Source organism: Primulina eburnea, unplaced genomic scaffold (genome assembly GCF_022965805.1).
Source record: "Primulina eburnea isolate SZY01 unplaced genomic scaffold, ASM2296580v1 ctg884_ERROPOS889272+, whole genome shotgun sequence".
NCBI lineage: Eukaryota > Viridiplantae > Streptophyta > Magnoliopsida > Lamiales > Gesneriaceae > Primulina > Primulina eburnea.
Genome location: NW_027331648.1, coordinates 461,446 through 485,804, shown reverse-complemented (window position 1 = coordinate 485,804; position 24,359 = coordinate 461,446). Strand labels below are relative to the sequence as shown.

The 24,359-nt window shown below is 34.9% G+C and overlaps 2 protein-coding genes and 1 pseudogene across 9 annotated transcripts; all 3 read right to left on the bottom strand.

Annotated features, from left to right (window-relative positions):
* Positions 1-503: 503 nt before the first annotated feature.
* LOC140822513 (probable ubiquitin-conjugating enzyme E2 23) lies at positions 504-7,781 on the bottom strand. 7 transcript variants are annotated; one of them, XR_012115972.1, is made up of 9 exons: positions 7,683-7,781; positions 4,435-6,453; positions 3,912-4,049; positions 3,251-3,712; positions 2,983-3,052; positions 2,735-2,874; positions 2,255-2,566; positions 1,123-1,527; positions 504-756 (listed from the first exon to the last, which is right to left on the bottom strand). XR_012115972.1 is itself a non-coding variant. In XM_073183286.1 (8 exons), exons 2-8 carry the CDS (start codon positions 6,451-6,453, stop codon positions 1,276-1,278), a joined length of 3,393 nt encoding a protein of 1,130 aa, XP_073039387.1. In that variant the 5' UTR covers positions 7,683-7,781; the 3' UTR covers positions 895-1,275. The 7 variants fall into 7 exon arrangements, 2 of the variants coding, with proteins under 2 accessions (XP_073039387.1, XP_073039389.1); XM_073183286.1 differs by lacking the exon at positions 504-756 and having other exon boundaries at positions 895-1,527; XR_012115973.1 differs by lacking the exon at positions 504-756 and having other exon boundaries at positions 1,312-1,527; positions 2,255-2,588.
* A 982-nt stretch (positions 7,782-8,763) lies between these two features.
* On the bottom strand, positions 8,764-13,556 carry LOC140822523 (probable 26S proteasome non-ATPase regulatory subunit 3). 2 transcript variants are annotated; one of them, XM_073183295.1, is made up of 9 exons: positions 13,441-13,556; positions 13,101-13,193; positions 12,099-12,289; positions 11,533-11,670; positions 11,307-11,443; positions 11,059-11,113; positions 10,861-10,971; positions 10,020-10,259; positions 8,764-9,672 (listed from the first exon to the last, which is right to left on the bottom strand). In XM_073183295.1, exons 2-9 carry the CDS (start codon positions 13,180-13,182, stop codon positions 9,160-9,162), a joined length of 1,467 nt encoding a protein of 488 aa, XP_073039396.1. In that variant the 5' UTR covers positions 13,183-13,193; positions 13,441-13,556; the 3' UTR covers positions 8,764-9,159. The 2 variants fall into 2 exon arrangements, with proteins under 2 accessions (XP_073039396.1, XP_073039397.1); XM_073183296.1 differs by having other exon boundaries at positions 13,101-13,196; positions 13,483-13,510.
* A 715-nt stretch (positions 13,557-14,271) lies between these two features.
* LOC140822517 (monooxygenase 2-like) lies at positions 14,272-16,592 on the bottom strand (annotated as a pseudogene).
* Positions 16,593-24,359: the final 7,767 nt, after the last annotated feature.

The window sequence follows — 24,359 nt, the reverse complement described above, 5'->3', positions numbered from 1 at the left end:
AAAAAGAATATTCTGAGAGTATTTTTTTGTGCGTAAAATTTGAAGTAAATGAGTTGGAGCTAGATGTTGAATTTGATGCAGAAATTCAATTATTTTAGTACAATTATAATTAAGGATTAGAGATGGTCTTATGAACCAAGTCAAACCATTAAAATTTAAAAAGTAAATATCAAATCAAGTCAGCCCTATATTTTTTGCTTGGTATATTTTTTGCTTGGTTGTGTTCAACTTGTGTTGGATAATTTTCAAATAAAATATTTAGATTTTTTAAAATATAATAATTCAAAAAATTTAAAATAACTATTATAAATAAAAACAAATATCAATGTACACATGGATATTAATAATATTTAGCAATGTAGTTTACAACAATGACACTACAAATTTAGCATAAAAGAAATCCACAATGGTTTAATTTAGCTTCTAAGAACCCTCACAACTAATAATCTAATATCGACGAAAATCTCTTGAAAAATAGTAAGGAAAAATAAATAGATTAAAAAATTAAATTAATTACGACAAATCAAGTTTATATAATTAAAAACATCATAGTAAGGTAAATTATTGACAAAAATTATATAATTTTTAATTTGAATTTTTTATTTATGCTTTTAACCAAACCAACTTTTTTCAGTTCCCTAATTAAGTCCACCCTCTTGATCACCCCTCTGCAACTCATCAAGTCCCCTTGAAACCCACCTCAGTCAAGGTGATATCCAAGTCCAACACTGCAGTTTGGTGTACTTGTGTGTGTACCTATGGAAGATACACCCAAGAATGTTATATTTCGGGTAACAGAGTACTGCTGTAAAGTTATGGGATTATTAAAAATAAATAAATTCAACGAAGGACCAATACATCAGTAAAACTTCATCCATAAATTGTGGACCAAAAAGAAGAACAATAGTTGAAAGAATACATTAAATTCCCAGATTAGGGGGCAATGCAAAGCAAAAGTTCAGAACAACAAAAACAAAAAAGAAAAGGAAATAATATATATAAACAGGCAACAAATGGCCTGCCGGTTTTAGCATCAAAATTTCAACCTAACTGCTAAACATATATGTGACAAATCAATCTTTTGGTAAAATAACTGTAAATCATTCGGCGGATTATGAATACCTAGTGTTTCTGTCCCAGTATGGAAGCACGTCTCTATTCTTTGAAGTTTCCAACGCCTCTACTTCAAGACTGCAGCGCTTTGACCAGCCGAAATAAATCAAGAGGTATGTTGAGGATGGGTTATTATGGCTGAATTGTCCTCTCAGATTACTGCTACGAGGGTTGGAGATGCTTAAATTCCTGACATTTGGCTCCAACTCCAGTCAATGCATTGAAAAGTTTCGGTACAACTTTAGCAAGCATTAGCTTGAAACCAATTGAATTCAAGTTAGAATTACTATCACTAGATACAGAAGCGTCCCTTGTGAGTGAGCCAATGAGGTGTCCTTTCATATATGCATCACAGGCCTTTAGAATGTAGTACCCGCGCTTCCTGAAGTGCTCGAAAACCAGGCCTTCAAAGTCCTGCAAAACTCGTGGAAAATCAACATCTAACAAGGATGACTACAGCACGTCACTGTTAGTGATAAAAAAAAATGCGCTAGCCAGATCGTCCAATTAATAGAAACTGTTAACATTTTATGATGCAGCAGATGAGAAAATAATGGGATGATAAAAGCACAAAAATATTTTACGCTAAAAGCTATACGTATGTGGTTATTTACAACAGTTAATAAACAATATATTAAATATCTCACATCAGCTAGATTAAGTCTTTTAGAGTTGTACATATGGATTTAGACAATCTTCGCCCCTTGAGATAGCTTTTGAAGTTGAATTATATTCAAGTCTCAATCTTCTCGTATATTTAACACCTCCCCCCACGTCCAATAATGAACAACTGGAACGTGAAGTTTACAAGACATTATCAGATGGCTTATAAGACAGTCTAATATATAATGGTGAGTCTTGGCTTTGATATCAAATTATCATGTTAAGATTGAGAATTGGATATGACTCGAACCCAAAAGCTAACTCTATGTGAAGTTTGTCCAATTCCATACACACAACTCTCAAAGACTTAATCCAACCTCCGTGGGACATTTATCATAATATACCAATCATCAAAAAGCTGTTCTAAAATACTGATTTGGTTAGTTTTCAGAACGGATCCATCGTATATTACTTTTGGTAAAACATAATGTTTTAACAACTATAGAAGTCGAAAAGTAAAAAATTTTGCGTCAATCACCTTTGGGGGCTTTCGTATCAGATACATCATGGTCTTACAGTTCAATAGAAATGTATTCTCATTGTAAGACAATGAATTTTTCTCCCCTTCAGCTGTCCCGACTTGTTTGTCATATCCAGCCTCGTTGAAATATGGCTTCGAATTTAGCACAAGTCCCTGAAGAGAAACTAATACTTGAAGAATGCTCGAAGTTGAAGGATGCCAGACCTCATTTCCTCTACCTGTCCAGGTATTCAGAAGACTGAGGCAAACTTTTCCCTCCTCGTACAAATTTGGATTTATTCGCCATCCTCCAGAATAATAATATGCAGACTACAGACATGAAAATTGGTTGCTGAATGTCACAGAGCAAAACCAGCAAAGATAAATTACAGTAGTTCGGTGCAACAAGGAGGCAAAGAATAAGATGTGAAAAAAAAGTAAAACTTTCCAGCTTTAAATGAATGATGGAGCCGGAATGGCAATGCATAGGTTTCTTACAGGCGGAACATCAGGATATTCTGGTGGAAGTTGAAAATCAAAGAAGAAAAGGCCATCTTGGTAAGGCGTCCCATATGCTCCAACTATGACTGCCCTCAAAAGATCCATTCTATCTTCATAGGCACGTACATATATTCCCTCTGTTTATCAATCTTTTAAATTTTAAGATAGCGTGTAAAATCATTTCCACGTGATGATAAGAGTTTTTAAAAAATGTCCAGAGCAATAGGAAACCAGCGGAAGCATACCTGGTAGGTTATTTTGAAGAATATTCCAGTCTTGTTGCACTTTCTTGAGCCATTTCCTTGCAACACTATTCTGTATATTGGATAGCAGGGATCAGTTGAGCACAAACCCTGATACAACTAAGGAAGCACCATAAGTTGGTAAATAAAAGACTGAGAAAAGAAGTCAAGGACGTGAGGCTCATATTAGTCACATGCATAATTTCTCAATCTGATGATTCATCATAAATAGCTTTCAAGCTGTCGTCGTGGTAATTGATTGATAACTAACCTGTGCCGGTGCACCAGAGAAGTAGTGGTCAAAAGGATCTGTGACAATATCAAAGCCTTTGAATAATGAAACATTTGATTCTGTCAATTTTAAGTGGCATAGTGTTTCCGCAACTTCTAATAAATCAGATGCCTTAGTATTGTGCTCCTCACCCTTACTATCAATGCTTAGATTCGAATGTTTATCCTCTATATCATTAAGTTTTTGAGAGCTTGATCCATTACAAGGATCCTTATTAGAAGTCAATCCATCTAAATGAAAATCATCTTCACTTTTGGTATTTAACTCCAGCAAATCAGAATCCTTTCGTCCCCTTGAAAATATTCCAGAGGCTATTCTGGTCACAAAACCAAGAGCAGCAAGGGGAAATGAGAGCGCACCATTCTTTCCAGAATTTTCTGCAGCCAAGTTGCTCTCTTCAATATCAAGTTCGACGTCACTAGAATTGTCCGACATGGGATCCTGGTATCACGTGCAGTCCATTCATTTTATCAAAAGAAATTTAGGTAAATTTCAACATAAATAGAGAGACTCCTGACCAACTAATAAATCATATACCTTAAGAGTGACAATTAAAAAATGCTAACAAAGGATGTGGCAAATGGGAGTGATAAATGAAATTAACCAACGACAACAATTAAACTGCTCTAGCCACCGTTACCTCCTTGTCATCATCAATACTCTCAATGTTATCATCTTCAACAGTTTCCCAGCTGGCAGCATCATCGCTAGCACCACTTGCAGCTGCAATAGATTCATCATCATCACGACCAACAACATATATTTCCTGGGGACCAACCTGATACAACATCATAGATTCAACTGTCAATGAGGATTATCATCTTCAACAGTTTCTCTCTTGAAGGTTCAAACGACTGCTGTATCAAACTTGACCACTTTGCACGGACAAAAATAAAAGAATAGCAATTACTGAGTCGGTAAATAATACTCACATTTGTTCCAAAAATATGATATTCATATTTACCAACTTCTTAATCATTGAAAATCAGTTAACATTCCTCAAAAAAAAAAATCAGTGAACAAAAATAGAAGAAAGTAGGACATAAGAACTCAGGAGTGAAACTAAAGCTTTCAATCAATTGAAGAGTCAAATGACCAGAACAAGATTAACAGTAAAAACTAAACAAAGTGATTATAATTCGTGAGGCATGCAGAAAATTTACCGAGGATATCATCCCATCAGCCCATGTGACTTCTATGTCACCGTCTTTCAGCCCAGTGATGTTCCCAACCCAAGAGAGATCCGAAAATTCCGAAGACATGTCATGAGCAGAGTTGTTTTCTATATTATTATTTCCACGATTCTTTCCCTCGTCATGCTTTGACTCATGTGAACTATTAAGTGAACTGTCTTCAATAAAAGTTTTGGTAGGAAAAGTTACTGGTGAAAGCCGAACAACTACATCTCCATAACAATAATCATAATCTGGATGGCCCTCCAGCTCATAAACACTTACCACTTCCTCTCTGTCAAATTCTCTGGGGTCCTCTGCCCTCATTACAGGCTTCAACCATCTGACACAAGATGTCCGTTCTTTTGCATTTACACTTTTAACAACCCCGACACGTCGGATCTCAGTGCCATCATTACTGTCATCAGCAGCTTTCTCCACCACATACTGCTCAGCAACAAATTCATGATCCCCAAGACTATCAATGGGAATCAAGGATGTGGAATCCATGCCCAATTTTATTGTTCCATCCTGCCATGCAACATCAACTTTTGTCTTGGTATTGACAATTAAAAGGGCTCTTTCAAAATTTTCTACCTTCTTCCGGGCTTTCTTGTCCTTCCTAACTACAACTTTACGAATCTTTTTACGGTGAAGGGGCCAAGTTTCATGCACAGCTTCCTTTGAAGGTGTCACCGAACTGCATATACTGGATCCTGCAAGGGAACTGTTCTCTGATGATTTTATGTTTTTGTTAAATAAAGCCTCTGAATCATGCTGCATGAGTACAACATTCCCAGTTAATTCCTCGTTAGTGGCCATTTCTGCATCAGACTTGTCGCCTGTTTCAGCTGATTCCTGTTCATATTTCACAAAATCCTGAGCTTCTGATTTTGATTGTTCCTTGTCCAATAGTGTAAGTGAGAACTCCACGGCCAATGGAAGGAGGCACCAATCACCCAACTGCCAAATTGTATGTGCAAAACAAGACAGCAGTTTTAAGTTCTTAGGACTCTGCTCTTCATCTGGAGTGTTATCAGAATCAGGCCCATACCCAGCAGAAGCAATCCAGAAAATGAACACTGATCCTACAGCTACTTTGGTCACTGTGCCTTCCAACCTATTAGCTTTCCACAATCCAGATAGCCACCTAGAATTTTTGAAAACTGATGACGAGCTTGCCTTCACGTGTTGGCCTGGATAATATGGAAAATGTCCATCTTCTAGGATGTTCTTTCCAGCTGGTTTGAGGCGCAATGGGTCAGCATTCATGACCTTGCAGATAGAACCATCATCAAATAGAACAGTCACATTATCAGAAACATCTTCAATTCTACCCAACCAGGGCCCAAGGACAACATGGTCGCCTACGGTGAATTCTCTAATGCGTTTAAGGTCCTTGGATGACTGATCTTTCAATACAGATCCATCATGCATTAATAAATCAACGGTAGTACTGATATCAACCACAATCCCGATTTGACCAGTTGGATCTGAAGTAGCAGCAACATAATCCCCTTGTAAAAATCCTCTATCAATAACTGTCACGTCATTAGTACTTTCTTTTGTTTCAGATTCCTCCAACCAAAGCACTCTAACTTGGTCTACTGAGAGGATTCCGTGCTTAGAGTCATTATCACCAAATTTTCCAGTAGAATTTTCATCCGAATTTTTGTTTCTTTCCTCATAACACTCGTCTTTAGAGCCAGCTTCATCATCTCTTTCATCTTCATCCTCTTCATCATCATCATCTGTTACAATGCTATCGGAATCTGAATCACCAGCAACTTCAGTCACAATACCAATCTTACTGTTAATTTTGCTACTCACAACATCATGCCTATAAATGTATGAAACATTCTGCAAGTTCCTTAGAACCTCGCCTGATATATTTGCATAGCTCAAGTCGGGATCTCTATTTGATCCACATGTTGAATAACATTGTTTAATGGTGTCGTCCTCTGTAGTAGTGGTAGGTTCATTAGGATCAGGACTCCGCTGAGATTCCATCTGACAAGCAATAAAGACATTCATGAAGGCATGCAATCCGTACCTAATATAGACATACGCCCACAATATCCATATTTTAACTGCTCTATTTTTAACGCGGATAGATGTTCTATTTAACATCTCAATCAGGATAATCGGATCATGCCACACTCATCCCCTTCACTAAAGGAAAAAATATCTCATAACGAAAATGTGGAAGATCGTAGTCCCCATATTCAGGTTATTTCTTGTAATCATTCATAATCATTAATGGATTTTCAACAGGTTTAAAATATGCTAAGTTTGTAGAAGGAAGATGACAGTCACATTTGCTCGATTGGTCCAATTATACATAACCCAATCTCGTCTCTCAATGCAAATTCAATTCCAAAAGCACTTACAGGAACTTCATGCATACGTCGGATAACCTTTCTATATGATTGGAGAATATTTTAATAAATTGAGAAGCATCAAAGAAAACAAGTTAACAAGGCAAGTCTGTAAAAGAGATAACCATACAACAAATCAGAAATCTCAATGCATGCTCTGCGGATAACACCAAAAGTCAAATTAATAGTTCTTACAAAAAAATAGAATTAGCAATACTCCTTAATTCAAGACTAGAGAATAAGAAGCTAGTGAAAGTAAAAACTTCTTAATCTGCAATATATTTTCCAAATGTCAAGCCTTCAGAAACAATTATGAGACTACTTTGTGCAATGCTATTGTTTTCGTGAGCAGCAGATAATTCCCTTCTCCTATAAAATACCAACACCTGGGGGGGCCATGGATAATGGACTAATTTGAGTTCTTTAAGACCTCATCTTGAAAACCATGCTCCACAATAACCGGTATCTCATTTCTAAACATTTACCATCTTCGCCACTGCGGAAGCTTCAATTTTTCATTATAAGAATGAAGCTAAAATAATGAGAAACTGAAATTTAAGAATCCAGATTATAAAAAAAAGTAAAAAGAAAAACCAAAGAAGTAATAAATAACGAAGAACCCAGACGCAAGCTCAAACCCAACGTCTTTTAAAAACTCGTACAGCTAAAGGATGAGTTAACAAATAAAATGCACAAAAACCAGATCAAACAACAATTTTTTATATCAACTCGTCCGCCAAAAATCCAACAAAACGTCGGAAACAAATAAACGAATCACCAAATATAAAAAAATGCCAAGATACATAAGGAATTTAATCAAACGCAAATCGAAGGAATGCGAAGAATAATAATACCAATTACCTTCGAAATCGGAGAGCAACAAGCGAGCTAAACACGGCAGCTGATTGAATGTGAGGCACTTCCCTCCGATTATATTTGATCCAGACAATAAAATATACATATCATTGTTTAAAGGTCGTGGTCTTAATATAGAGGCTACCATGGGCCTTTCTGTCATTACACTACCGTAGAATTGTTTCCAAGGCGACCTTTCTTTACTTTTTTTTTCTTTTTTATTATTATAATAATATATAAATTGATAATCTAATATAACAAAAAAATAAGTAAAAATTATAATTAATATAATGTTTGATTTATTGATAAATAATAGTTTGTTTCATTAATTAAATTTGAGAGAAATAAAATATAAACTTATATTTGTACTTTTAATAATTAATAATATTATTTATTAAGGATATTTTATTAATTTAAATTTAATGATTTGATTGACGTAGAATAAATAATTATAGATTTGAAAATAAACAAAATCATGTGAATTAAAAATATGCCAAAAAAGGATATATTTTCTCTCTTTATATAAATTAATCATACTTATTTTTCACTTTCATATTATATTGATTATTATGTATCTCTCACGTATGATACTAATAATATGGTTACCCCTCTTTAAACATCTCTCTTATTAATCTCACCCTATCAATCAACCAATATATATTATAGATATAGTTTGAAATTACAATATTATTCTTAATAAATAATATTATAAATATTTTATTGATATTTTCAAAAAAACACAACGATAATATCAGATTATCTCAAATTTAATCAAATTAATCAATCAAATCAAACATTATATTAACTATCATTTTTATATATTTTATTATTAAAAAATTATTACACATCTCCATACTATTTGTCTCATGTCACGAACCAAACGGTACTAATGCTTATTATTCAACCAAACAATACTTTAAACCACGTTAGTTTTGTTACTTTATTTCTTACGTGAAGAGTTGTGCATACCTTTTTTGGGGGGAAAGCCCTCGAATCTTATTTAACCATTAACCTTTAGAATTTCCTTAATTTGAAAAAATAATTATTAGAATTAAAATTTTTATGTATAAAATACACCCTCAGAGATCAAGGCAGAGTTTTGAGGATATATTAGAACGATGGTCTGAAAATGGAATACATAAATGTTTTGCAGCAAATTATGACGACCAAAGCAGGGAAAATGCTTTTCTTGAGACCTCAGGGAAGGAAAAGGAACAACTTCCCAGTGAAATAATCTATCTACTGTTGAATCAAATTGCAAATTTAGAAGTAATGTTGAATTGTTAAAAATAATAATAGCATAAATGATGAATAAAGGGGATTCTTTAAAGTTAAATGAGGCGATCCAACGTCTTGAAGCTCGGTATGATATACGTAACAAAATGTCTTAGGAAAATTCGGTAGACCCCCCAACCCATCAAAGAAAATGGAACAGCTTGCAAGAGAACTTGGTAGTTGTGCACAGTATAAGAGAGAACATTTATCAGAATTCGTCATCGTCCTCCTCAGCTATATGTTTAGCAAGTTCTTGCTCTTGCTGATGTCTCTCTCTCCTCTTCTCCGCGGTTTCCTTTTCCTTGTGGGAATTAGGTGGGAATCGAAGAGCACGGACTGCCTCATTATGCATATTCAGGCAGAAAGCAATTCTGGAGTTGAAAGCAATTTGAGGCTCATTCGTAGAGTATATATCCCCTGTCTCCTTTGAAACCATCCATCCATTAGCATGGTCCAATGTGGCATCAATGGCACCATCTCGAATTGCTTTGGATACAATGCTTTCAGCATCAGCAACAGGATTTGGCGAATCCAATCTTAACTTCTTGGCAACATCAGCAAGTGAGATCTTGGAATATGAGATACTGATGTTGCGTAAACCAGTCCTGATAACATTGTGGCGTAGCCTGACAATTAGATTGTTAGTTCGATCAGAGCTGAAGGTACTGGAGAACTTTTCAGCAACTGTTTTGAACAGCTCCAGATCTCCAATTCGAACGGCCTGAAACCCACAAAAAGATCAGTCAGTACCAAACTATTTGGGTCTAAGAATGCTAATCCACCAAAAAAAAATACTATCCTGGCCCAACACAAATTCAGGATTTGTTTATATAAAATATAAATATATAACCGAAAGTTTTGACTCTAGACAATACTAGTGCCCATTAACTAATAAAATTAAAGCATTACAATTAAAAACTTCCTGATTTCTACAGATGCAAATAAATGTCTGGAAAGCCTTCGACAGTTTCCTCGTGAAACCATCATTTTCATTTGCGTATAGACTGTATCTCTTCATTCTTCATGATAGTCGATGGTTATCATGAACTTTAATAGAATCATACTCACATTTGTAAGCTCAAAGTAAGGCCTCAGAGCTTTTTCCATCCCTTTCTGCATAAAAACAGTTCTTTCCGGAATCTCTCCAAGCAGTAAGCGGACAATTATGGCCCACTTATTGCATTGAACGCGGAAACCAAGAGCAGAAGCAGGTGCTTTCCTGGAAGCTTGCAGGAGTGATTCTTTGGCATCGGTGTATTCCAACTGAATTGTCCTGATCTTTCCGAGGTAGAAGAGGTACCGACAGAACTAAAGAGAATGCAGGTAGAGTTATAACAATCAGATGACAGAGACAACAGTTATCCCTGGAATAGTAAAAAGTTTTTGACACATGTAAAGAGAAAACGAGATCTGAGTACAGTTAGAAATGCTGCATTTATGGTGTGGTATCAGAGACAAAATCACTAAAGTTACAACGTTAAAGTGTGATGTTGATACAAGAATAACATGTAGGAGCACAAACTATGCATAAATTCGTAATTTGACTTCATTAAAGCGTGATGATATCTCTAGTACACAACATATAGCTGTTTGAAACAGCCATTTACAATATTCTATTCCATTTCTTATAGACGCGATGTTTAATCTGGTCTATCAATCTCTTTCTATGCTAACAGTTCAAGCAATATCGACAACAATCTACGAGTTACAGGTCATTTAAGATGAAAACAATTTCATCCGGACTAAATTTACAACATTCCAATCTCCATTTTTTTTATCAATAATAAAAATATATTCCACCCGATATTCAGCTCTAAGTCAAACCAATTATTTTATTAATTGATAATTTATATTCAAGCAATTATGGAAATAAACAATCCAGGGATTGGAGCTGTGTTTCTAGAGTTGCCTGCTGATTTGAGTGAGCTTCAAACCGAGGAGCCTTTGATCTCAGTTTTTCAGCTTGATCATATAAGTTGTAATGGAGGTAATTTCTCAGCAACAGATTCAGAAGAGTTTCCTGCATCATGCCATTACTATATCATCACTCACAAGAACACGGCTACCCAAGTTAACAATTTTAATTGCTGATTCAACAACCACCAACCTGACCCAACTCGTCATGGCGCAAAGTAGCAATTCGGTGCAGAGTAAGAAGACTACTGAAAAAATATGAGAATTTCTATCAGATATAACACCATCAGTTCATAATTAACAGAGTTAAAGTTACAAACAAGAAGATACATAGCATCCCAGTTTCTTGGTTTTCAAAGTATCAGTATCTGAGCATCAGAAAAAGATTTAGGGTATCAAAGGCTATGCCAGCAATTCAAACGAGTAAAAACATAGGCATACCCACGTATTTCAGCAAGATCGCCAGTAAGTTCATAGCTTAGACTGTAGTAAAAATAGAGCCTGGATGCAAGGACATCAACAGTTCTCCTATTAAGATTCTTTAGACGTGCAATGCTTGCAGAAGAACAAGCCTTGGCCTAATGTATCAAAGAATAATCAATATATTAGTACGCACTCAAACACAATCTAGTTATGACCTTGCAGTAATTTTAACATACCACTATACCTCACTGTATCTCTTCTGATCAATCAGAAATATCAAAACAAGTAAATAGCAATAAATCTCAATCTCTGGTAAGGAGTGTTTTGCAGGAGCTTGAGCACTAGATGTAGCGGAATCAACTTCCATATCATTTTCATCTTCCTACAACATTCAGCAAAACCTTTAAGAGTTATACACAATATATCTAGTTTATCTTACATGCCATATAATTTGATGAGACAAACGACCTCAGAATGAAATGCCAACCGCTGCTCAAATCTAATTTGGTCACCAAGTTTAAATGCACTTCAATTATTCAAGGTATACAAAAAGACGTCGCCTACTCAGTCAATGAAGTACCATAACCCAGAACAAGATAAAGTATGTGGTTTGAAGCTATGTCTCAGAGCAATTGTAAAAACACAGAGTTGAACGTCCAAAATCAGATGTACACAATTTCACAAGATACCAATAAATTGTTGATGATGTATTCCACCAATAAAATTGAGAAATCATTCTCTTTGAAATAAGTTTAAGCACTTAAATTTCCAAAATTTATTTGGATGTTGGCGTAAAAACTTGTTTCTCACCTTGCGAAGGTAGGACGACAATCGTGAATGCACCTCAGATCCTGGCACTAGCACAAAAATGAGAAATGCAGATAGAACAGAAGTCATTAGGTTCTTCCGCAGCTGAATTGTAGATCGAATTGCCCTTGCAATTCTTCGAACCTCCCGGGTGTATGCCCCAGTCTCAACCAGAGATGCTATATCCTTCAAATCTAAAAGAAGCAACACCCGAAAAAATAAGGGGAAAAAAAAAAAAGCAAACTCATTTAAAATTAAGATATAATTTTCAATAAGATTTCTAAATGTAGTTGAGTACTGATAAAGCATAAAACTATTGATCGTCTTCGCTCCCATGAACTTGAGCTTTTGGGAGAAATGGTTTAAGTCTTTCAGCTTAGTAACAAAGTCGGATAAAAGATTCAAGACCAACTTAGATCTTCAAGCTAAGATCTAAAGTGATAGCTAAAGCTTAAAATAGAAACTAGAATGAACGATGATGTTTCTTATTTAAAAGAATGAAGTAAAGCTATAGTTTCCAACCAAAGTGAGCTTAATTAGAATAATCCACTGAAACAAAGGTGCTTTCTTGGCTCTTTCCTTTCATTCGGAATGCAAGGGTAGGATTCTCTTATTTTCACCCTCGAGTCAGGAGTAGTTGCCCTATTTTCTAGAGTGAACACGGGGAAAGTTTATAATTAATGGAGCAAAGGGCAAAGACGAGTCTTCCCATTCCTAGAAGCAACTAAAAGAAAAAGTCCCTTGGGAGTGAAAGCTCCACATATTTTATTAAGTCGGCTTATTATGTCCCTTCTCGAATAATGTTCTACCAATGTACATGTCTACGCCTTAGATGTTAAGCTGGAACTTTGGCACAAACCGTTCAACAGCATTGCAACTTCGCTAGAATACTGTAAAACCAAAGGGCTTAAAAAAACACAATGAAACTCCAAGTAGTTTTGTTAGTTGGTTAATTGGTCACACAACAGAAAACTCAAGCATGTTCACCCAAATAAAGACACATACCCTGGAGAGCTGAGGAAGAATTGATGGAAATTGAATTTGAAGGGGTGGGCCGCTGTTCCTTCATCTCGATATCTTGAGTCATTTTCTACGAATCTGAGAAGTAAACGCAAAATTAATCCGCGGTTTGTTCAGATTAATTGACGCAAACTAGATTTGATAACATTGAAACAAAAAGTAGTTTTCAAGGTAAGATTTGATCTATAATAAAGGGCGAATCTAAGGTTTCAATCGCTTTAAATCGATGCATGCCATTGAATAATATTAACAATTTCAATAAAAAAAAACAAGTCAAATTTTGTTCAAATATGCATACACAGAAGAAGATAAGAGGAATCTGTACCTCGGATTCAACGAATTTCTGAAAATTGAAATCAAAACCCTAGAGTGTTGGCTCAGTGATTTGGGGGCTCTTCTTCTCCAAGCAAGCTGTGTAGGAAAAAACAAGTTGGTCTGCTTGCCTAAGGCCGATGTATGGGTGCGGGGCATTTTAGTAAAACAGTTATGTTTTCTTTCTTTCTTTTTTATTTAATTAATAAATTCCGTAACTAAAATGTTTGGATTTTGTATATATTATATATATATATATATATATATATATATATATTATAAAGATTCTTAATGATATAGTTGATATATAAATTCACATGTAGCTGTAACATTTATAATTTTGTTCTATTATTTTATAAAATCATGTTTTATTTTTTTATATTTTTATTTAGTATAATAGAATTTGCTTACAATTTTACATTTCATAACTACTAAAAAAATCTTTTTTTAAAATTTATAATAAATTTGTATGTCGAATTTAGTTTTTTAAATATCATAATTAAAATAAAAAAAATTGACAAACAAAATTTGTCTGCTGCAACGTCATGAAATTGGGATTTCTAATTGAGTTGTCTTGTTAAACACTGTGTCTCTTGTGAGACGGTCTCATAAATTTTTACTGTGAGACGGGTCAATCTTACCGATATTCACAATAAAAAATAATACTCTTAACATAAAAATTAATACTTTTTTATAGATAACTCAAATAAGAGATTTGTCTCACCAAAATACGACATGTGAGACCGTCTCACATAAATTTTTGTCATTGTTAAAATATCAACATTTTTCAACATAACTTCATTTGTCAAACTTAATTGTCACTCACCGATGTGAAATATTCGACAAAGTGCATTACACAATGCAAGTAAATGACAAAATGTTGATCAAGAATCCACAAGCTTGCCACAATCAAATTTAGACATTCTAAACAAAGTTCCGCCCAAGTATTTGGCAAACAACTTATCTCTCAAAAAGCTCAACAAAATCCCATCACTCTGCTGTACAAAGCCTACCACATAAGCTGCACTAACCCAATTTCGATCATCCGGTGCTCGAGTTCCTCGCCGCTTTCGAGCATCCCAGTGCTTGATTTCCGAGTCAAAGCATCGACTAAATTCCTGGCTAAAACAACAGCATCTTCTAGAGCGGAACAACCGCCTTGGCCTATGTCTGGTGTCATAGGGTGAAATGCGTCACCGAGCACACAAATGTTGTCTTTACTGATATTTCCCCATAGTAGTTCCCATGGGTCCCTGAATTTTAGCTGGGACCATATCATATTGTTTAGATCAGTTCTTTCAAAAACGGCTCGAATCTTATCAGGGATGTTTCCAAGCTTGGAAGATACGAATTGTTTCATTTTAACTGGATCTTCTTCCATGCCTCTGTCTGCACCAAATTTAGTAAAAGCCACGTAACTTCATTAGTTCATGGATTGTAACTGGCACATTGAGCATAAAGATCCCAAATCACATGCACTTTGGGAGCAAGAAAAGAATGAATCTTCACAAGAATAAGAACCAAGCAAAATTTCAAATGTCTGTAAAACAAATCACTCTTAGTGCTGCATGCAAGACCTACTTTCTAAGCAGGATTAGAGGGCGTTTGAAAGGGGCCATCAACCTCTCCCATATTTGTATTCTAAAAAATTATTATATTTTTTGTCTTCAAAAGTTTTTCGACTTTTCCATTACTCTTGTGGCTGATTAAGCCCCTGTTTCTTAGGAAGAAAAATGTGAACCTGCTGGAGAGGGAATGTATGTGAAAAACCAGTAGACACCATGATCATCACATGGAGTGACACCATATCTTGCGCCATTTCCGAAGAACAGCAAAAACTTTGGCTCGAAGCCATGGCCATCTTCAAACTTTACATGACCCCTAATCGATGCTCGCCCCGCCAATGATGGCTTCTTCAAGCCTAGATATTTGGCCACCTTTGAGTTCACTCCATCACATCCAATCAACACCTTGTGCAAAATAATATGAAATATCTCTATAAATTGCAGAAAAATAACAACATCAAAGACTTCTCCTACTTCTTCAGTTGGGTCCATTACCTTAGTTTTAATAACAGTTCCATCAGCAAGATGAACTAACTTGAAGTTACCAGACTCCTCGATATGTACCAGTTTAGATGAGTACCTAATGGTGCCTTCAGGAAGTTCACTCTTCAACGTTTCAATCAGGACCTTCCTATCGATACGACGAACTTCATGATCATCCCTGCACGTACCATGCATCATACTACCAACCAACTCGTGATGAAAACAATTTTTGCAAAGTGAAAACAATCATCCATTTGAAACTCACCCAAACGGTAGTTCTGCGGTTGGCAGCCCGGAAACAACTGAAGTGGTCACTAGACTGCAAGAAATAGTTCAATAACAAATATGGTAGGCTAAAAAGTTCGGAAAAAAGCGGGCAGAAGCCACGTTCATCAACCATCGAAGATAATGAAAAATACAACACGACTATACGTCTATACCTAACAAGCTGGTTATGTTGTCGACGAAGAAGGCCACCGACACCAATGGCATCCAATGCCTTCCAAGCATTAGGCCACAATGCCAGAACGTACCCCTCGGCCCTCAATGCATCTGCTGACTCCAACACCAAGTTCCGAATCCCCAGCCTACAAAAACCGAATCCGTAAAGTAATTCATTCAGATAAAAATACTACTTGCTGTCATCCAATCTACATTTCATATTCTGCTAAAACTAGAAGATGCAAGATTTAGGATAGACTCACCTAATTTAGTGATGAAACTCAAGTCCATGGTTAAAAATACAAACTCAACAAGTACCTGTGAAGTCCTAAAGACGTCGCAAGGCCAGCTATTCCAGCACCAACGATCACTATTCCCTCCATAATCTCTGTCAAAATTCTACATGTTTTTTTCACTGATATCATAACCCAAAAAAAAAACCCTGATAAAAAATCATAATGGGCAGATATATAATTTAATTTGTGTCCCATATACGGTAACAACATGCAGACATAAGAAAATGAAGATTAACATAGACACCAGAATCTATATGAAAACCTACAGAAATTATTAGATAAAAACCACTCGCAATCTTGAAATTAAATGCTTTTATTTGTGTGTGTGATAAAAACTAGTTCAAGAAAATAAAGGGTACCTGTGCCTGTGCCCAGATGACCACCGTTTCACCTCCGCTGAATGATGGTGGTGTGTAAATATATAAACTTTATATTATTTGTTTATTTTTTTTTTCTCTAATTTGCTTCTTTATTATTATTTAAATAAATTATATTTATGTGTCTGCTCCTGAGCCAACCAAGTTTCATCTTTGTATCGAACCATTTGTAAAAATCACGTGTTCAAGAAATGCAAACGGCTGGAATCGGGCCTACTCAATGGGCTTTCTCAGTAATGCATGGGTGACCCTAGGTAAACCTTACGATCAAATTTAATAATCTGTAAATTATGCTAATAGGTAAATTGCATTGGATAATATTTATGTAACATATTCGTCCAATAAGGTATTAGTAGAGATATTTGAACTTATAATAATTGATCAAACGTTCACCTATTCCACCAGTAATTATCTTCTTTTTTTTTTATTGACGTGAAAACTCGTCGTCGCTACCTTCGATGCACACTGAGTAAACCTCCAGAATAACACAAAAGCAGACAAATCATATTGGCCAAGTAAACCACACACTAGACAACTCATCGCTACAAGAATTAAGAATTCATTAATATTAGACTATATAAAACGTGGATATACCGCATAGCATTTGCATTGACGTTGTGTGGTGTTATTATGCTTTGACCCAAAATGGGAAATTATGCACGCATAATTAATAAGCCATTAAGAGTTTGTTCCAATTTAATATTATTTTACAAATAAAATCCACACAAATTAATGGTGTTTTCATAATTAATTATATCTCGTGCAACTTGCTAACAAAATATTAATTAACATGTTTATTACATCCTTTTAAAAAATAATAATTAAATTCTTTGCGTATTCGTGCATAAGTAATAAATATCTGCATATTATATATATATATATATATATATATATATATATAGAGGGTTGTTACCCCTGGGTGCAAGGTAACATGAGCGACTGCATCCAGCTGGGCGCCACATTTAGCGACGGTTTTTAATAATCCGTCGCCACTAGCGACGGTTGTAAACAACCGTCGCTAATAGCGACATATTGTAATAAACCAGTCGCTAGTAGCGACGGATTATTACAAACCGTCGCTAATTGTCCAATTTTTTTTTAAAAATAACTAACACAGGGACGTTCAAAGAATTAAACTCTCCACACCAACGCCCACTCACCAAAAAAGAGGGGTGTTAACACCCATTTAACAACCCATTGTGGATGCTCTTATGGAAGTGATTTTGTATCCATACTGTAGATAAATTGAGATCTAACAACAGAATACAAAATTTCCAAGATGTGCAGGGTGTTTGAAGGTAAATCTTGTGTTTGAAAAATCAAACACTGAAGCTGTTGGATATAAAATCCGGTTTCGGTTGGTGTCCTATAAACCGGTTTCGGTTGGTGTCCTATAAATCTTTAACAGCCTACAGAAACTTTTTTTATACAATTGTGCCACTGTTTGAAGTTCAAACAAAAATATTAAAGATGAATACAAAATGCCGATAGAAAAGGTATATTTACAAATTTCACCGAACAATGAAACACCCTGCACATATTGGAAATTTTGCATTCTGTTGTTTGATCTCAATTTATCTACAGTATGGATACAAAATCACTTCCATTGTGAGTGGGTGTTGGTGTGGGGAGTTCAGTTCTTTGAACTCTCCTGTGTTAGTTTTTTTAAAAAAAAATTGGACGTTTAGCGACGGGTTTAAAGAATCCGTCGCCCATCGCGACGGTTGGTAATAAACCGTCGCTATGGGCGACGGATTCTTTAAACCCGTTGCTAAACGTTGTTTCGTTATGTAATCTCCAGCTGGGCGCCAGCACAGCGCCAGCTGTGCAGGCGCCAACCCTCATATATATATATATATATATATATATATATATATATATATATATATATATATATATATATATATATATATATATATATATATATATATATATATATATATCTGTGTGTGTGTGTGTGTACTATTAAAATGCGAGGAGTGACCATACTACAAAATCAACAGCTCCTTGATCTTTATATCAAAATTAAAATAACAAATTATATTTTATTTAATATATTTGATTGGGTGGAATTTTATTGGTAGGTTTATATTTCTTCATGAAGTTCCAAATTTAACTTTTATTAGTAATTTTTTATGTGTATCAGCTTATAATAATTGATACATGGGAATTACATCCATTTTATTATTATTTCTAAATACTATATTTTCTTATTGTTTCAGTGATCGTTTCATCAAATTATTTTTAATAGCACTGTAACTAATAGATTCCAGTTCTTTTCATATAATTTTCTTTTTAATTTTATATTTATTGATATATATATATATATATATATATATATATATTTGAAACTGTATTTATTGATATATTCAAAAACTGAAATACTAAATTGATGCTTATTGAAGACATTTCAACAACAAAAAAATTGAAAATCTTTTCGAAACTGCCACTAATTTATGTTTTAATAAATATGTTTGTCTTCTAAATAAACACTTTTTTTATTTATTTTTTAAAAAAGTATACTTTTGCAATAAGATATATAAATATATATATATATATATATATATATATATATATATTTATATATATATATATATATATATATATATATATACATATAATTCATTTAATACTATACTTTGTTAGATTGAAAATATCTTCATTTTGATGATAACAAATAGCATCGAGACTCGATGTTTCTGAGTCCAATTTGAATTAACAAGTTTTAAGCTTGATGGTAAATCAAGTCGGGCAACCCTATATTCTATTTAGAGTCAGGTTACTATAAGGCCCATGAAACTATCATTTTTTAGTCTGCAATTACATTTATCATGGTAGCTCATTACAACTCGAAAATCTACATTCTTGGCAGTTTACATTCTTGGCAATGGAGTATATGTCTCTCCGAGTCTCGAACTCAAGACCTCGTCAAAGTCATAAGTACTTGGATTAAAGAGATTTGATATCAATTGAGCTAGTTTGTAAGGTCTATGACACTATCCCTTTTGGGTCTACAATCACATCTTTTATGGTAGCTCATGACACCATACTCACATAACTCTCCACGCCTAGCAGTGGAGTACATGCCTCCTCAAGCTTCGAACTCAAGACCTCGTACAGGCCATGAGTACATGGATTAAAGAGAATTGATATCAAGTAAGCTAGTTTTATTGTAAGGCGCGTTACACTATCCATTTGAGCATGCAATCAAGTCCCACCTAATAGCTTATAGCTCAATTAGTACCAAGTCTCTTTAATTCAAGTACTTATGATCTAGACGAGTTCTTGGGTTCGAGACTTAGGGAGACATATAATACACTGTCATGAGTGGGAGTTCTGTGAGTAAAGTTCAATGGACAATCATGAGGGATGTAATTGCAGACTCAAAAGAGCTAATGTCATGGGCCATACAATTGCACTTCTATCTATTAAATAAAACTGATTTCAAGACTCTCGTCCAACTATTCTATTAACTTAGGCTGGTTATTTGGATCTAGGTGACATGTTTGTACTTCAAGACAATACGGTTGCACACAAGCTCAACAAGTCAAAAAACCAGGAAACAAATCATGCACATTATCTGACATCTCAAACTGTTAATGAATGCCTATTAATAAGACAAAGATACATGCATAATTTTATGTCTCGTGAATCAATATTTCAGATGTCATAATTTTTTATATGCCAAGATGCATTTATTGTGGCGTATTTATGAAGGAATATGGGACCAAAAATATTATTTTTGTGTTGATCGTTACAAATATTCGTTTATTGAATATTTAACCGTTGAAGGAGATCTTGTATTTAAAGGTTGATTCAAGACTCAAGAAGATTAATGAAATTATCATAATATGTCTTATCAAAGATCTTGAACACTACTTATTGTTGTACATTCAATGTGGGGACCCGGACGCTAATCATCTTTGGGATTTAATTATCAATTAAGATAAAACAGGGTCAAAAAAAAAAAATTCGTTTTAAGATATAACTGCGGAAGGTAATGGAATCTAAATACTATACATGTCTGTATAAAATACATTTCAGTATTAAAGTACAACAAGCTAATTTAAGGTTCAACTACTAAAGTCCAGTAATAAAACCAAGTCTACTGTAAGTCCAGAATCACCACGCTACACTCGTCTTCTCTCATCATCATCTTGACCCTGATCCAGCCCCACATGTTGTCATGCACACATACAAAACAAGACAACAGCCGGATAACTCCGGTGAGAATAAATCCCAGTATAAAACATGGTAAGCATGTATATATTCAAAATAAATCATGATTAGAATCAAAATAATAGATTTCCTAATCTACGAAATCCATTTAAACTCGCATGCAATTTAAATCAATAAATATGCACATAAACAATCTAAATCATACAAACATGCTATCATAACTGAAAGCAATAACGATGGGTCCCATAATCTAGGAGCCACATCCATATGAGCATGCAGTCCTAATCAAATCATGTCTAGACTCGACTCAACTATAACTCTAGGGATCCCGGGGTGAATAAGACGTCACTGGCTGTCACCTACCCAACCACTCGGGGCGACTGTACGTCTTATTCCTAGACTTCGGTCCGAGCTGTATCGACGGCTGGCAATAGGAGTAATGGCTACTCCTAAGTTGAGATACACCGAACGTCTAGAAGTCTGACAATGACTGTCAAGACTTTCCTATCTTAAATGCAATGAATAACAATCTGTAAACAAAGCATAATCATATTCATAACTGAATATCACAATTATCTTACCTGCTTGAATACAATTCTAAAATCAAAGCATAATCAGGTAACAATATAAATAATAATCTAGTATGTGATTTTATTGGGAAACTCAAATGAGATTTCATTTGAGTTGGGACTTCCCGAATATCACATGCATTATACCTTTATCTTCCCCGTCTGAGGAAGACGAAGTCTCGAAGTCAAACTTGTCCATATCTGATCTGAAATGACAATAACCAATACACTGTATCAATGTGTAATCCAATTCAACATCTGTCTGGTTAATATCTGAATAAACTATAATCTGATTCGTATCAGCCATATTACAAGATAACAGAAACCAATACTGAATCTGATCAATCTGTACCAACTGATGTTTGGATGGCATAACGCTACAGTCTAGTAATCCCGTCAATCTTAACATCACAATTATAATACCAGAATTCCTAATAAATCTCAGTACATTCTATAACTTCAGTACCGGTACACTTTAAAATGAATAACAGCATAATTCTGATAGCAATCTCAATCAAATCAACTCTAAAATTCATAACAATTCTATAAACAATCTGTTTCTAAATCTGACTTCGATTCTACAATATCTACGGTAGTAGAAACACCATATCCGAATCATATTCAATTCTAACAACATCATAAAATCAAATCTTGTCTAAACGTAATAAAACTTACGTCCAGTTGTAGCCTGCGTTGATAGGAACACAGTACCGAAGTCGGATTCCAATTCAGATAAACGATTTGCTCGTAAATCAATTTCTAAAGAAAAAGAACAAAGATTTTCCCTAACCCTCGATTTCTTTCCCCTTTTCTGAAGATTTTGCATGCTGATATATATATATATATATATATATATATATATATATATATATATATATATATATATATATATATATATATATATATACATCTCACGCATTTCAAGAGACAAGTGGCGATTCGACCAAATGCATGCCGCGCGCATATGCGCGACGCTTTCCGCGCATATGCGCCCATGGCTCGGGACGCTACGCGCATATGCGCGCAGTCCGTCCGCGCATGTGCGCGCATGCCTCGGCCACCTCCGCGCATGTGCGCGAAAGGTGCTGCCAATCTCGCGCAAGACTCCACGCGCATGTGCGCCCTCTCACTTCTTGCACACACATTTCACACCTTTATCATGTGTCCTAGTCCGATCCGTTCCGTCTATAATCATCTCGATTAATTTAATAAATCATTCTGGATTAATCTCCGATTACAGTAATCATATCCAAATCATTTCAGATTACGGTAATTAAATTTCCGGGCATTACATTTCTCCCCCTCTTAGATCTGAGTTCGTCCTCGAACTCACCAACAATCAATTCAAGTCTAACAAAAGAAATGTGTAACAGAGTTTAAACCAAAACTCAAACATCTGATTCCTATCGGGAATAAGAATTCACTAAGTATCAGATCCTAATACTCCTCCAATTCTTCTGACGGAATCAATCTCGCATTACTGGCTATACAACATCCGTATATACTAATTGCAATCCATAACAAAGCAATACCATCTGTAGTTGCTATCCCATCTGTTTATCCCAATCAAGGACCTATTCCATCTTCGGTTTCAAATACCAATCGTCATCATTCGACATTGGCTTCCTACATCTATCCATTCTGAATTATCTTGATAACTAGTGCTGACATTCAGCACTAGAGTTCTACCAATATCTTTCACTATCTGAACTAGACACTCCGACTACCTGTCACTTTGTGAACAATCTGCCAGAGAGAGCTGATGATATAATCTACCACAAGTACACACTTAATCGTAATCATAGTCTGATATACTCTACTCGAAATCATCATTCTAGTCAATCTGACTATTTCTTTGACAGGGATCTCTGTCACCTTGTTCTGTTTGTACATTATCTTATACAAACTATTAGATATAGATTGAATAATCTATCAATCACAATCATCTCATATCTCTATCTGAAGAAAATAGCGGTAATTTATCACCAAAGTAATAGAAATGTACTCCCATTTCTATTCAGGAATATACTAAGTCGGTAATCATCTTCTGATTCCTAGCTTTCTGGCTTCTTTTGTTAGCGATCCAGACATATCAGTACCATTTTTACCAACCTTTCGGTACAAATTCTGTTAGAACTGATCAAATCTGTCTATACCAACACTATTTGTTCGAATATCATACATTCTGAAATATCTGAATGAAAACTGAATCCCCTGCGGTGCGTTTCTGACACTACTTGTGACTTCAGATTCGAACTATCCGGTATAAACAATCAGTTAATAATATAAAATAATGAAGAAATACCTACCTGGCATTCGGCTCTGACTACCCATATCAAAAGCTATAAATAATTCTGAAACATTCTGACATCACACAATAGAAGTAGTCTGTCTGATACAAACACAAAGTCACATATCTGTTACTGTAAACGATACTCTGCTCTAATTTCAACTGTTTACAATAAACTGTATTACACTGATTCACAATAACGGTAATATCACATCGAATTCTGAATAGAAAAAACTTATACAGATCTAGTGAGTTTAAGAAACTCATAACATAATAAATTCTGGCTGGCTGACCAAATCTTCATACTGCCCAAATCAACTGCTATATCTCATCTGCAATTAGAATATACTCCCAACCAATATAAAATGTCTCAAATACTGATTTAGAACAATAACAATACTCAGCAGATATACAGCAATACGAGAATAAGATAATCAGAAGAAGATAATCTGCCCAAACCAGCTAATAAAGTTCTGACATCTTTGACATTCTGCTAATTTTGATATTTCTGATACTACATAGTCTGAATAAAAACCTGTATCAATAACTGCATTCGGATCCCTACCTGACCCATTGCTGTATACCATAATCACAGTTCTCGGAATATTGAACACAATCTTCAAATATTCAATATAAACAATCAGATGCTGTGGATATATCCCGGAATCATAGATATAACAAGCATAATTCTTCAAAATACCCCTGAACACATAATCTGTCAATCTAGAAACA

What these genes read in the sequence shown, in the direction of transcription:
- LOC140822513 (XM_073183286.1), bottom strand. Translation starts at nt 6,453, where the DNA reads ATGGAATCTCAGCGGAGTCCTGATCCTAATGAACCTACCACTACTACA. An exon ending in GTATTGATGATGACAAGGAG is followed by an intron (nt 3,713 to 3,911) that starts GTAACGGTGGCT and finishes ACGTGATACCAG; the next exon opens with GATCCCATGTCGGACAATTC. An exon ending in AATATCCTGATGTTCCGCCT is followed by an intron (nt 2,567 to 2,734) that starts GTAAGAAACCTA and finishes TCATGTCTGTAG; the next exon opens with TCTGCATATTATTATTCTGG.
- LOC140822523 (XM_073183295.1), bottom strand. Translation starts at nt 13,182, where the DNA reads ATGACTCAAGATATCGAGATGAAGGAACAGCGGCCCACCCCTTCAAAT. An exon ending in GCCATGACGAGTTGGGTCAG is followed by an intron (nt 10,972 to 11,058) that starts GTTGGTGGTTGT and finishes GGCATGATGCAG; the next exon opens with GAAACTCTTCTGAATCTGTT. An exon ending in AAGCTCACTCAAATCAGCAG is followed by an intron (nt 10,260 to 10,860) that starts GCAACTCTAGAA and finishes CATTCTCTTTAG; the next exon opens with TTCTGTCGGTACCTCTTCTA.